At 42.4% G+C, this 14921-nt stretch overlaps 1 protein-coding gene across 2 annotated transcripts in view; it reads right to left on the bottom strand.

The window, feature by feature from the left end:
* Positions 1 to 14921, bottom strand: part of UTP20 (UTP20 small subunit processome component) — a 131729-nt gene that overhangs the window by 12144 nt on the left and 104664 nt on the right. For both annotated transcript variants that reach the window (XM_014591769.2, XM_006141387.3), the window contains exons 45-56: positions 13978 to 14145; positions 11234 to 11400; positions 10380 to 10521; positions 9880 to 9996; positions 7429 to 7599; positions 7059 to 7190; positions 6390 to 6500; positions 4776 to 4855; positions 4325 to 4394; positions 4012 to 4194; positions 2816 to 2947; positions 1427 to 1559 (exon numbers count right to left, since the gene is read on the bottom strand). In XM_014591769.2, coding sequence (XP_014447255.1) covers positions 1427 to 1559; positions 2816 to 2947; positions 4012 to 4194; positions 4325 to 4394; positions 4776 to 4855; positions 6390 to 6500; positions 7059 to 7190; positions 7429 to 7599; positions 9880 to 9996; positions 10380 to 10521; positions 11234 to 11400; positions 13978 to 14145 — 1606 coding nt within the window. The remainder of the gene's footprint in view (positions 1 to 1426; positions 1560 to 2815; positions 2948 to 4011; positions 4195 to 4324; positions 4395 to 4775; positions 4856 to 6389; positions 6501 to 7058; positions 7191 to 7428; positions 7600 to 9879; positions 9997 to 10379; positions 10522 to 11233; positions 11401 to 13977; positions 14146 to 14921) is intronic.

The following is a 14921-nucleotide window of genomic DNA, read 5'->3' as shown; positions in this document are numbered from 1 at the left end:
CCCTTCTAGACTTGGCCTTCCAAGTAGCTGGGATGGTAGACACATTGCGCTGTAACCAGCTCTTTCTGACAGGGTTTTGCTCTGTTGCCCATAATAGCCACAAGCTCGTGACCCTCTTGTCTCAGCTCCCTAAGTTGCTGTGATCACAGGCCAACACTACCAGCCTGGTCTTTAGGGTGGACCAAGAAACAAATGTGGTCCTTGACAGTGAAGCACAGCATCTTAGCAGCTTGCACTGCTGCCGCTGGGCCTCTAGGGTCTTGTTTTTCATTTAGACTGTGATACACAGTAACTTAAATGTCCCATATAAGTGGAATGGTTTAGAAGATCACGGCTCATCTACATGATCGACTACTATCTAGCTGTTTAGAAGGATATCTGCTAAGTGTGGCATGGTATAGCTGGCAAGTTTAATTAGGTACAAATAGGAAATAAAACTTCATATGAAACTAAATAACCTCTCTGAAAAAAAACCTATGCCTATTTACCAAAAAAGAAAGACTCAGAAATAGAGACCATATATATCAGACATCACTTATACAGACATCACTGTTACTATATATATATATAGTAATTTATACTGGTCAATTTTAACTCAATCAACTTAATCAACCTGGGGTGGGAGGGGAGGTGTGTGTGTGTGTGTGTGTGTGTGTATCTCCCGGCTGGTCTGAGAAAGAATATTTATTATAGAGGAATATAAAAGGGAAAGGGGGGCCAGCTGATGGTGTGATGGTGAAGGTGGCTGGACCCCAGTGCTGACTGTGCAGTTTGAGGCCCAGGCCTGGCAGCTGGAGGAGCACCCCAGCCATGTGTGCATCCATGCCCAAAATCCTGAGAAGAGAAATGGAGAAGGAGGGACTGCAACGCGACTATCCTCCCTGGGGGTGCTTCTTACTTTCTCTCTCTCTAGAGAGTGGGTGCATCCTCTGACAAATTAAAGACATTTCTTTTCTCATAACAAAATGCATTATTTATAAAGATATCGATCTCTATCTATATCCCCACTCTCAGAAAGAAACATGTCTCTATAATCAACCTGGTAAGGCCTTTTAGATTTATTTTTTCATGGACTTTTTCTGTTCATATTTTAATTTCCTAAATTTGTATTTTTTTTAAAGTTTAATCATTTCTTTCTTCCATAAGCCAAACAAAACAAAACAAAACAAAACAAAACAAAAAAAACAGAGAGGAAGAGAGAGACAGAGACAGAGAGAGTGCACCACCAACAGAGTCCTGACACTGGCTCAGTCCAGATCACGGGCACCTACATGCCCAGAGGACCCTGATGGGAACCTGGAACCTTCCCAAGTGGATCAGTCTCAAAGAGCAACCCATTTTACTGCCGAGCCATCATCAGGCCCCTATTTTCAGTAAATCTCACGACAAACGTGCTGCTTTTTACAGTAAACGAAGAACTACTTACTCCAGATTTTACTCAAAGTCTCCGAGGGCTTCGTAAACTGAATGATATTACATTCCTTGATGAGTTTACTTATCAGTGTAAGAAAACTAAACAGAAGGCGATCCGCAGCTTTCTCTGCAGTTTCTTCCACGATCTACAAACAGGATGGATGCAAATTAAGACTAATCTGAAAATATCTGATGAACACTTTTATTCTGGCACATAAATCTACACCAGGGTTTCTCAACCTAAGCACTACCGACATTTTGGGGCAGACTTCTGCTGTGGGTTCTCCTGCCCTGGTGGCAACCCTGGTCTCTATAATAATTAGCGCCTCCCTGCACCCAGTTGTGACAACCAAACCTGTCTCTAAACATGGGCAGATGCTCACCACGGGGCAAAACTGCCCCAGTGGAGTCTCCGATCTTCATATACTATGGAAGATGACATACATCTACTATCATTTTTTTCCTTTTAAATTTGCTATAGGGCACGTGTGTTTGCTGGAGACAGAAAGAGGGAAAGTGAGGAAACATTCCCTAAGAGGGATGGCTATGCCACAATCTCTTCTCCACCATCCTTTTCTCAGGATGTTGAGCACACATGCACACAAAATAGGTGTGTTTTTCTTTTCTTTTCTTTCTTTTTTTTTTTTTGAGAGGTTTTTGCTATAGGGCGCATGTGCTCATCAGACAGAGAGAGATAGAGAGACAGAAAGCGAGAAATCACCCCCCGGGGGGATGGTCATGCCGCAATCCCTTCTCCTCCGTTCTCCTCTCAGGATCTTGGGCACGCACGCACATGTGCCTGGCATGAGTTTTAAGTCACTGGGTCCGGGACGTGAACCGCAGTCAACTACATGGGAGTCCAGCGACAGCCATTACGCTAACTGCTGGTCCCTACTGGTGTGTTTTTCAAGCTGCTGGGCCGAACACTTGAACCTCACTATTGGTCACATGGGATACAGTTGCCTTAACCACCACAATTGGCTGGGTCACCCTTTTTACTATTTTTAAAATTTAAGTTCATTTGTTTATTCTGGGAAGGAGGAAGAGAGAGAGAGAGAGAACCCTCAACAGGATCTTGATACCAGATCCACCCCCACTTCAGCCAGCCCTGAATCACGGGCAGACATGCATCTGCTGTACTCAGAGAGCCCAGCCTTATGGAGGATCCTGTTCCCCACTGTGCTATCATCTGTCCTAATGCCCATTTTTAAAGGAAATTACAACTGTACCGACTTGTTTTTAATTAATAAAGAACATTTTTTAGACACAAACAGTAATCTTTCTATTTTTACATAGAAAAATACATCATGACTCTTCTGATGACCCAATTATTAGCTAAGTCACCTCTAATAAAACTATACAAGTTATTAGCAAGAGTTTTATTCCCTAGCAAATTACTTACATCTTTAAAGTTTTCAGGATCAATTTCCTTTTCAATTACAGGAAGAACAGTTCCAAGTCTTCTCTCAAAATCGACTCCTTCACTTTCCACAAATAAGCCACAGACCAGAGCAGCGAGCTGTCTATTTAAGCTCTATCAAAAGTAAACCACCATTGACAGTGTCAACACAACTTCAGAGGCTATTTCCAATATTGTAAAACAAAGGTAGGCATTATTTTCTCGTCAACAATCAGAGATAATAAAAAAAAATTCTTTTCGATGTCAGAAATCAATAAAATATGAAGCTTTGATGGTCAACATAAAAAATATGAAGTAACATTTAAAAAGTGGCAGTTAGGGACCAGCAGATGGTGTAATGGTTACGTTGCTAGACTCCCACATAGTTGACTATGGTTCAAGTCCCAGACCCGGCAGCTTAAAACTCACGCCAGGCGCATGTGCATGCATGCCAAGATCCTAAGAGTAGAATGGAGAAGAAGGGATTGTGGTGTGGCCAACCCCCCCGAAGGTGATTTCTTGCTTTCTGTCTCTTCCAGTCTCTCTGGCAAACACACATGCTCTATAGCAAAAATCTCTCTCTCTAAAAAAAAAAAAAAAGGTGGCATTTATTTTTATTTTTTGGTTGAGGGCATTTAGTAGTGTTCACTATAGTGACAGAGAAAGAGAGGAAAGCACGTCCCCATAGGGTGTGGTCACACTGCACACCTTCTCCATTTCTCCATCCTGTCGGGATTTGGGGCATGCATGTACAAGTGCCTGGCATGTTTTTCAAGCCACTGTGACTTACACTCAAACCATACAGTTAATTATGTGAAATCTGGCCTCCTTAACCACTAAGCCATGGGGCCAGACCAGTAAGTATTCTTTGTTTTTAATTAAAAAAATATTTTTGGATGTGGCACAGATATGCTCTCTGGGGGGAGAGAGCGAGCGTATGTGAGAGAAAGCATACCCTCCTCTCCCTGAGGGGGGAAGGCCATGCTGCAATCCCTTCTCCATTCTCTTGGAATTTGGGGCACACATGCACATACAACTGCCATGTCCAAGACTCAAACCACGCAACACAGTTGGCCATGTGGAATCCAGACGCCTTAACCATCATGCCACTGGCTGGGCCCCCAGTAAGTATTCTTATTTAAAGAACAAACACTAGAAGCTACGGCTAGTCACTTAACTATGACTTAAGTGATACTAACCTTTTTTGCTCCAAACCAGGTAGTAACCATATCAAACAGCCAATCTTTTTTCTCAAGATTGATTTTACTGAGTAAGGATTTGATTGTCATGGAGGCCATCTTTTTGCACACGGCAGAGTCATCGTTCACCATCATTAGACAAAGAGGAAGGAAGAACATTCCGCAGTTCTCATGGAGCAGTCCCTAAAAGAAAAGAGGCATTTTACAGACATTCTCAGAATGGAATTTCTCAGAAGACCTAACAAGGGAGGACCGAGGACTCCCAGGGCCCACGGGGCAACATAGCTATGTGTGTCTTCATCACTCACAGTACCTGAGGGAATGTGTCAAAGAGGTAGGCGATCATTTCCAAGGTGGACTCCCTCCCAGTCTCATGTTCGTAACTAGAGCAAGAACATTAGGTTAGTACTGTTAGTACTTTCTAAATTTACCAATATTTTTAAAATATTCAAACATTGTACTAAGGTTTCTTAAAAATGAGAAAATGTTCCATTTCTCTAATTTTAATGCTTGTATATATCCAAATTATTGTGTAGTCTTAAATGTAATTTTGCTAGATTTTTAACATTCTCCTAAATGGACTTCAATGACAATCAATGGTCAGATCAGCTCGAAAAGCAACTTAATAAAGTCAGTGAGCCATATAATAGCGCCCAGAGGATGTGCCATGATGTTGGGCTTTGTCCGTTTCGAGATGGCAGTCACATTAAAGGGAGAGAAGGCCCCACCCCTCTGCTCCTGTTTAGTTAATAGCGTAAGCTTACTTCAGTTGGGCAAGCATGAATTCCAAGTTTGGTCTCAATTTGTCACCCAATGGATAGTCAAGAATATATTTCAGAAAAACCTAGGAACAAAAGTCACACAGTTAGTTGGGCCCCACTTCTCTAGGATTCCTGCCCAACCTGCTGGCTGGGACACACTGGCAGTTACAGAAGTCTTTCAGAATGATAAGCAATCAGGCTTCCCAACGGACTCTGGCTAAGTCTGCCTATGGCGTCAATGACACTGGGCAGCTTTCTCCCACTTCACTTAATCAGGCTTTTTCCTACGTGCCTGACTGAGTCCAGTCCTGACCCACCGATGTGGTTGCTTAGGGCTCCAAATCTAGGCCTGCACGCTGGATGCTGATCTCTGACAGGTGCTGTGATGACCTGAGTGTCAACTGAGGCTCGACCACACATCGCCTCTCGAATAACATGAGGATGATAACATCAATACAATAATAACTACCGCATTTACTAACTACCCCCACGTGTCAAGCACTATGTTAAATGTTTCTAGGTTAATTCCCATCACTCCCTCAGAAAATAAGTGATATCCCATTTGACAGTCCCAGAGAATGCAGATCCCCCAGAAAGGTTACGGAATGTGCCATATGACACTGCCAGAATCCCGTGTCTAGTCTATCTGTGTCCACAGGCTGTACTTCTAAGCTGCTCCAGTATTCAGCCTCCTTTCTTCTAAACTGCAAAGAACTAATGCATATCATTATACTTTCCAAGTCCTGCTTCCCTCCTAGTGGTAAAATGGGTAATACTATTTCTCTTGAAGGGTAGTTATCAACAGAGGCTATGTATGTCAAATGCTGGGCACACAGTCAAAGAGCAGTTGGTATGCTTCCTGATAACAAACAGTCAAGCACATTTTCCCCCCAAAGACATTTCCTCTCTTCCTCCCTCAGCAACCCAAATGCATGTTCATCCCTGAGTTTGTTTTTCCAAGTCAGTCTCCCCACTTCTTGGGCATAATATGCATTCATAAGATTAGGGATGGAATGCTTCCTAGTAACAGTCAAGCACATTTTTCCCCCCAAAGACATTTCCTCTCTTCCTCCCTCAGCAACCCAAATGCATGTTCATCCCTGAGTTTGTTTTTCCAAGTCAGTCTCCCCACTTCTTGGGCATAATATGCATTCATAAGATTAGGGATGGACAAATGCACAAATACAAAACTAATCAGGTCACTCCTCTGCCGAATGATTTCAACAGCTTCTTACTGTTCTTAGAATAAAGCCCTAGATCTTTAATAAGGCCACAAGGTTCTGTGAGCCCTGGTTCCCTACCCCTACCCTACTCCTCTGCATTTAGTCTCATACACAGCCTAGCTCTTCCCTACCCCAACGCTCACCTTCCTCAGGCATTTACTAGCCTTTCGCCCAAAAGGCTAAAAACCTTTCTCTTCCTTCAAATTTTGGCTTTCCTGTCAATCCTAAGGAAAGCCTTCTCTGACCTACACTAGCATGTCCGAGTCTCAAAATAAAGCAACCATATGATACAGAGTGGTCTTCAGAATTGAGCTGATATCACCATCTCTATCTAAAATCCAGCAGGTAAGGCAGGACCTGACCCTTGCTATGGGAATAAGCTCTCCCTACAAACCTGTCTGCACTGGACCCTTGCAGGTTCGCTTTGTGCAGAAATGGCCAACTTCGAAACTTTCCGCATGACATCATCGATTTCTGGGACCAATAACTTTCTTGATAAAATAGCCTAAAATAAAAGGAAATGACAAACTCATTTTCAGTGCTTTACTGTAGGTGAACATAAACAATTTGTGTTAAGGCAGTTACAGGCAGTTTTCAAACATACTGAAAATATTTTCAATAGAAAGAGAACACACAAGAGCACTTTTAAATGTGTGCGGAAAAATAAAATTAAAGTGTAAGTTTATTTTGGTATGAAAAAATGTGAAGTCCATGCATACTTTTCATAATATGCATTTTTCATAACTTTTGAAGATCTCTCCTACACTTAAAAATAGTTAAAAGATGAATTATGTGTATTTTACCACAAAGAGAAAAAATATAATAAATAAGAGAATTACCTGTATTTGTAAAGAATTCCCTGGAAGTGTTCATAAAGAGTTCATAGTCCAATATTTTCCTAAGTAGCTATGTTATGGTATAACCAACCCATCGAAGACAAAATAATCTTTATACATTAATTCCAGAAGTCTACAGCAAGTCAAAACACTATGTTGCACGTTATTCTAAATATCTGACACGTGGCTCATCAGCTGTAAAAGCCAACATTCTGGTGACACCATACCTTCAGAAGACCAAATGCTGTGGCTTGTCTTGAAGTATCATAAATGTCCTCTTCAGCGTATGCCAGCAGAACTTGCAGCTGTTTCTCAGTTATCTGGTAGGACGTGACTTTCTTTACCAGGATGGTAACACACTGCAAGTTACAACAGCAAAGTTAACAGCCAGCACATCCCACAAATCAGGATCTAGCGGAGCGGGACTTAAGACACCATCAACACGTTTTCACATGGCACACCAATCCTTTACCTAACGTTTGCACATTATTCTGGAAAAATATTTAACCAAGACACAAAACGCACCAAGGAAAACTGACTTCGGTGTTTGCTATTCCTGGCTCTGCCTTTCTCTATGAGCGAATGGAGACAGCTCACCTTGAAACAATTCACCACCAGGTGGAAGTTCTGGCCCTTGGCAGCCCCGAGTTTTGCATAGTCCTTCAGCAAGAGGAAAAGGTGTTTTGTCAACTGTTCCACTTTAGTTTCTATAGAAGGCAGAGGGAACCTCAAGACCCAGATCAGGCACTGTAAAGCACCTGTGATCACCTGAAAAACAAAACAAAACAAAAACCAATCATCGTCTGATGTGACCGAATCTCACAACCCAGCTGTGGGGACTCTCACTGCAAGTGTGCCCAGAGCAGAAGAAGTCAAGGGAGCTTCCCATTCCCTGATGTAACTTATTGCTCATGCACAGAAGGCGAAGGCATATCACAAGCAAATCAGAAAAGGGCTTCCCTTACCATAGTCTTAACCGATATACATAGTGACTGGATGGCTCGGTTGATTTTAGAAAAATTTTTTTTGGAAAAATACATTTTAAATTATTTTTCTATTTTTGGAATGGTACTTCAATATAACCCGTTCTTACTAAGCTTGTTTTATGTATACAAGACACTCTACTGGGTATTATGAGTACAAAGATAAAGACACCATTTTGGGGGCTGGCAGGTGTTGTAGTGGCTGGGGCAACCTAGACTCCCACATGGCCAACCATGGTTCGAATCCTGGAATGGGCGGTTTGCTTTCTCACTCTCCCTCTTTCCTTCACTCACTCTATCTCTCTCTCTGTCTCCCTTTCTCTTCCCTTGCTCTCTCTCATCAAATTGAATAATAATAATAAATAAATAAATAAAATTAAATAAATAATTATCTAAAAAAAAAAGGACACAATTTAAGGAGCAGTCAGGGGCTCAGAAATGAAGCATGGCAAAAGTTAACTATTATTTAATATAGTTAAGTACTGTGCAAAGGATAAGAGAAAGGTATGCTGGGAACACGTGACTACACAGAGAATCTCTGAACCTCCCAGGCAGAGCCTCAGCCATCTGCTGGATTAGCCAGTTCTGCTCTGTTTAGTATAATTCTTCCTGCTTTGGCTGCTAAGATGTTCTCACAGGGGTGGATTAGATGAAAACATAGAGGAAAGAGCTGGGGAGTCACAAAGGCTCAGGATGCAATCCCGGCTGTGCAACTGATGACCTGTTTGCTCTAGAGATGGTACTTAACCCCCAGCACCTTCATCTGTAAAGCAACAGGAAGAAGTGGGAGGTGTGTGGCCCTGGAGCCTCATACAATAGATCCCTGACTAGGCCCTTACTCTAGTTTTCTCATCCATAAAACAAAAAACATTGACAATACACGGCCCTGGGGCCAGCCAGTGACATGGTGGTTAAGGCAGCTGAACCCCACATGGCCAACTGTTTGAGTCCTGAACCTGGGAGCTTGGCAAACATGCTGGGCACATTGTATGCATGCCCAAAATCCCAAAAGGAGAACGGAGGGAAAGGGATTATGGCATGGCCATCCCCTCTGGAGGATGGGGCGGGGGGATGGTTTCTCACTTTCTTTGTCTCTCTCTCTCTAGGAAGCACATGTAGCCTACAACAACAACAACAACAAAGAATATAAACCACCAGAAAAGCAAAAAAGAAAAAGAAAAACAAGAGGGCCAGACCACAGTGCGGTGGTTAAGACAGCTGGATCCCACATGGTTGATTTCATAGTCTGAGTCCCAGACTGAGTATCTCGAGAAAACCACTAGGTAAATGTGTATATATGCCAAAAATTCTGAAAAAAGGTGAGAAATGGAAAGCACCTACCCTCTGGTAAATTAGGGGTAAAAAAGGAAAGAAAGAAAGGAAGGAAGAAAGTAAAGAAAAGAATATATGGGTTGTTCTGAGGAGCAGAGGACTCAGGATTTTTACATGGCATGGAATGATAGCACGATGGGATGATGATGGTGATTACTGGCATGGGGACACCACCACTCACTCTCATTAAGGACCAAATGAAATAACTGATGTATCTAGAAGGACTTTAAAAACTGAAAGACCAGGGACCAGCAGTTGACATAATGGCTATGTCACTGGATTTCCATGTAGTCAACCATCATTAAAGTCCCAGATCTGATAGCTTAAACTCACGCCAGGTGCGTATGCGTGTGTGCCCAAGATCCCGAGAGGAGAATGGAGGAGAAGGGATTGCGGTGTGGCTATCCCCACCAAGGGGTGATTTCTTTCTTTCTGTCTGTCTCTCTCTCTGTCTTTCTGGTGAGCACATACGCCCCCTAGAGCAAAAAACAAACAAACAAAAAAAGAAAAAACCTCTCCAAAACAAAACAAAACTAAAAGACCATACAGACACATGGGATTATTAAATTGGGAAGCAATTTAATACAAGGAGGAGTGGTGGTTCACGATGTCATAAATCCCTTCAAAAACTCAGTCACCTCACAAAGCATGAGCCTAGAAATAAATTCAAAGTATTCTGCTCTTATGGAAGAACAGACACCCCAGGGTGGATGGATGGCAAACCAATGCTCACCTTCACGTCCCTGGAGTCCAGGCAGTCTATGAGGAGGGACACAAATGGATCCAACATTTCCAGGACATGTTCACTTGAAGACTTGATCTTAGAAGTCTTCAGACTTAGATGAAGCAGCTAAAAGATTTAAAAATGATAGTTCACATTAGTTGTCCATAAGACTAGATGAGCTAGGTAAATGTGGAATGATTTTAACAGACAAACATGAAATGTTAAGATGCTTCTAGTACGATGTCCAGGGCCAGTGAGCAGTACTAAAGTTCAGCAGAGGATGGAGACAGACTCATGGAGTGCAGCAAGTGTCCTGCAAATGTTAACTCATTAGTTGCCCATAAGACTAGATGAGTTAGGTAAATGTGGAATTTTTAACAGAAAAACATGAAATGTTAAGATGCTTCTAGTACGATATGTCCAGGGCCAGTGAGCAGTACTGAAGTTCAGCAGAGGATGGAGACAGACTCATGGAGTGCAGCAAGTGTCCTGCAAATGTTAACTCTTACCTGAAGTCCAGATTCAATAAATATGTGCATGTTGGTTTTCCTGCTCACAACAGCTTTCTGTCCACCACGGACCGGAGTTGGGGGGAGCAGAAGGCAGCTCTGGGGTGGCAGGCGTGGATCCGGGGCTGGGGCTGCTGGGTTTCTGTCAGTCACAGTGCAATGGAAACAATGGAAACTGTCAGCGCATCCTAAGAAGCTGTTGTGGCCCTCACAGTGATCAAAGTCCAGCACGAACCAGGTGCCCCTTGTGCTATTGTTTTTCCCCCTCCTTACCCACAAGATGCAGAAGAGATTGTTAGGTTGTTGGCCAAGGTTAGCAGAACAACCTCCAGACAGTGAGGTAAGACTGGTACATACACGTTTAAGTTAAAAGGAATAGCAAGAGGATTTTTCGCTTTGCTTGATTTCTGAAAGCAAATGCCAAGGACTCTCTCTTTAGACCACAGGAGCAAAACCCAAAGAACTTTAAAATTTTATGAGGCCTACACCTGTCTAATCAGAATAAGATATATATATATATATGTGTGTGTGTGTGTGTGTGTATGTGTGCATATATATATATAAAATCGCATTCTTCTGATTTAGTCAATATTCTTCACAAAATGCTATCAGAGAAATGCCAATAACTGGCTGCTCCCATAGTTACCTCATTCATAAGGAAAACAATCTCATGTGGAAAACGTACCACATCATGAAGTATCACCATCTTATAACTCAAATGAATCTAAATTTCTTTTTTTTTAACTAAAGCAAATTATTAAATTAACCCACTTAAGAGTAAATAAGTAATAAATGACTTATCAGAAATAACCACCAAAAGGATAGTTTCAGGTTCTTTTTTTCTTCACACTTACTTTTCCTTCTCTGTTAACAGGGGAAGATTTTCACTGACCAAACCGTAACTGAGCAATAGAATGGATTCCGCTGTCATTTCCTCATTTACAATTAATCCTGCAATGATTCGGCGTAAAGTTTCATGAACTTTCCGGGCCAGTTTTAAACTTGTGGTGTTTTGTAAGATCTAAAGGCAAACATAAATGTTATGGTGAGAGAACACAGAAATGCTTCCATTTTGATTTGTCACAGTGGTAGTTTCCTTTTATATATAGCTGCTTTCAAATACATGTTTGTGTTCTCTAATTTAAAAAAAAAAAAAAAAGCATTCTTGGGCCAGCCTATGGCATGGTTGTTTAGGTGGCTAGATCTAATGTAGTGGACCTCACAGTTCAAGTTCTGGACCCAGTAGCTTGAAAAACACACCAGGTGCATGTGCATGTGTGTGAAAAATCCAGAAAGGAAAAAAAAACAAAGGAGAGGGGACTATGGAATGCACATTCTGCATGGAGAATGATGCCCTTCACCCCATCTCTCTCTCACTGGAGAGTACATGTGACCTCTCGTAAATTTTCTTTTTAAGAACTTTCTGCCTGAGGTAGCGTGTACTCACCAGGGGAAGAAAGGGGGAGAGGGAGAGGGAGAAGGAGAAGGAAAGGGAGAGGGAGAGAGAGAGGGAGAAGGAGAAAGACAGGGAGAGGGGGAGAGAGAGGGAGAGGGAGAGAGAGAGTGTGGGAGGGAAAGTGAGAAAACACCCCCCTCCACCCTGTGAGGATGGCCATACTGTAATCCCTTCTCCTCCATTCTCCTCCCAGGATCTTGGACACGCATGATTTTTCAAGCCACCAAGTCCAGGACTTGAACCGTGTTCAGCCATGTGGGAGTCCAACAACATATTCGCTATGCCATCTGCTGGTCCCAACTTCTAGCAAAATTAAAAAAAAAAAATCATTCTTAATAAATTTTATACATCGATACAACATATAAAGTAACCTCTACTACAGAGATAACTCCTGTAAGTAGTTAGTGTTCCCCTGTATTTCTTCCACCCCCTCGCTGCTGTTTTTGTTTTCTTCTCTGCTTTATTCATGATAAAGAATATCTATATGAGACAGAGAGAGGCATGGACAAGCATTCTCCCCTGGGCCTGGTCATGCCAGTCTTTCTTTCTTCAGTCCTCTAGCCCATTAGCCCATTGGATCTTAGACACTTGTGCATGTGACCAGCATGGTTCGGACTGACTGGGTGGGGAATCAAACCACAGCTACCGTGTGGGATCTTGTTTCTCTTGAGCAATGCATTAGCCCCTCCCTGCTCTCAGTGCCCGCGGCTCAGGGCACATCACCGTACAACGTGACACTTCTAAGATGTCAACCGTCCAAGTGTATTTTTTTTTTTTTTGGAGAGGTTTTTGCTATAGGGCGCATGTGCTCGCCAGACAGACATAGAGAGACAGAGAGACAGAAAGCGAGAAATCACCCCCCAGGGGGGATGGTCACGCCGCAATCCCTTCTCCTCCATTCTCCTCTCGGGATCTTGGGCACGCACGCACACGTGCCCGGTGTGAGTTTAAGTCACCGGGTCTGGGACTAGACCCGCAGTCGACTACGTGGGAGTCCAGTGACATAGCCATTACGCTAACTGCTGGTCCCGTCCAAGTGTATTAAAGGAGGTGATTTATAGGCAAACACACACATAGGAAATCAGCAGAATGTGTCGTCACTAAGGAAACCATGCAATGAAATTTCTGTGCTATGGCCAAGATTCAGTTTGGTATCAGTTACTGGGCCAAACTGGAGGGGCTTCATGGGAACTCGGGATCATCATCCTTAGCACAATACACAACACTCTATACACAGCTGCTATCCTGCATACAATATAGTATTAATGGATTCCACTACCCGGAGGGAGTTCATAATATGCATTTAAGACATATGTGTTCTGTTGACTCTTTCTCATCCTCAAAACATCTGATGTTTTTAGATCGGGCTCAGACAGAACTAGATACATTTGAGGAACAATTATGAAGTTCATCTAGCACCAAAACACTTGGAATTAAAATAATTTATGCCATTAAATGGTACTTTTGTTCTCGTTTTAGCACATAAAACTACAATACCATGAATGTAACTCATGTCATTAAATGGTACTTTTGTTCTAGTTTTAGCACATAAAACTACAATACCATGAATACCATTGATCAAATATTTGTGCCTTCAAAGGCACAGAAAACAGAAAGGTAGTTCATTATAATCCCTGTTCTCTGGAAGGCAGAATGAAACAGGAGAAATAACGTGCATTCTGGACCAGGAAATAAACGTTCATCTGTAACGCCTCCCCACAAGCCTGAATTTTCTTATATGCAGAAGTACCACAATCCTTTAGGGAGGTTGTGGAGATTAAAGAGGTAATGAACGCAGCCGTGCTCAGAAAACAGCCCGTGACTTGTCAGTTCTCCTCCTCTTGGCAACCTGGGAGCAGAGTCTGACTCCAAAGCAGAGCCTTAGCCACGGACTTGTCCCAGCTGTGAAATGCAGCTGCACTCCGGTTCTTGCTGCCTTTCCTCGCACACCTCATGCTTTACCTTAGAGAAAATCACTCTACAATTAGAGCACCCAGTCAGGGCTGCCACCTAGTGGCCATGCGGTGCTGGTATTCTCAGACCCCATGGGAACGGTGCGTGATCAGGTACAGTGTTTATACGCCAGGCTCCTTTCAGGAACTGTTAACACTGTTAACACTGGGATCTCCTGCCAGTCCTTACCTCTTTCAATGGAAGGATGAGTTTTGTAACCTGATCTTTTCCTACAAACTTGCCCAAGATTTCGTAAGATTCGTAACTCTTGCTTCTCCGCGCCTCCATGACTTTGGAGAGGATCTGCTTTACTTCCTTCTCTTCGGCAATGGCACCAAACAACTCGTGGTTAAAAATCTTTGAGAGAAAAAAGACAGATGGCAATTATGTGCACTCAGCAAGATTGTTCACATAAATCTTTGGGAAAATAAAAAAGCACAAGTATATCCAACTCGAAGGAAAGTTGGATTGGACTGAAATGAGATGGTAGGAGTTTCAGTTAGATTTCACTTATTTTCAATGCAGTTATAGGATTAACCACTAAAAAAAAAATAAACACATACAGAAACATTTAAATGTTAGATTTCACTTGTTTTCAATGCAGTTATAGGATCAACCACTAAAAAAAATAAACACATACAGAAACATTTAAAGGTTGACACTAATGGGAAATAAAAATTTCACAGACATTTATCTAATTGCTATTCAAGTCTATATAGCTATAACTATAGATGGGTGCTTCCATTTGGATATTACCAAACATCGGCGTAATGTCCCTTCAAGAAACTGCCATATTTGCAACTTAATTATCAAAAATTAATGTAAATGAAAATATTGGAATTGAGATTCAAAATGTTAGTGTCTAGTTTTTTGTTGTAGTTTGTATTTTTAAATATTGCTACAGGGTAGGTGTGTTCCATGAGGAAAGAGGGAGAGGGAAAGCCCCCCAGGGAGAAGGCTACACTGCAGTCCCTTCTCCATTCTGCTCTTGGGATTTAGCGCACAAGTGCACATGCACCTGGTGTGTTTTTCAAGCTGCTAGGTCTGGGACTCAAACCACACAGTTGGTCTTGTGGTTTCCGGGCACCATAACTACCACACCTCTGGCTGGCCCAGTGTCCAGCGTCTTTAAA

Source organism: Tupaia chinensis, unplaced genomic scaffold (assembly GCF_000334495.1).
Source record: "Tupaia chinensis unplaced genomic scaffold, TupChi_1.0 Scaffold000054_1, whole genome shotgun sequence".
Taxonomy (NCBI): domain Eukaryota; kingdom Metazoa; phylum Chordata; class Mammalia; order Scandentia; family Tupaiidae; genus Tupaia; species Tupaia belangeri.
Note: the sequence above shows the minus strand (reverse complement) of the source record. Positions and strands in the feature narration are given on the sequence as shown.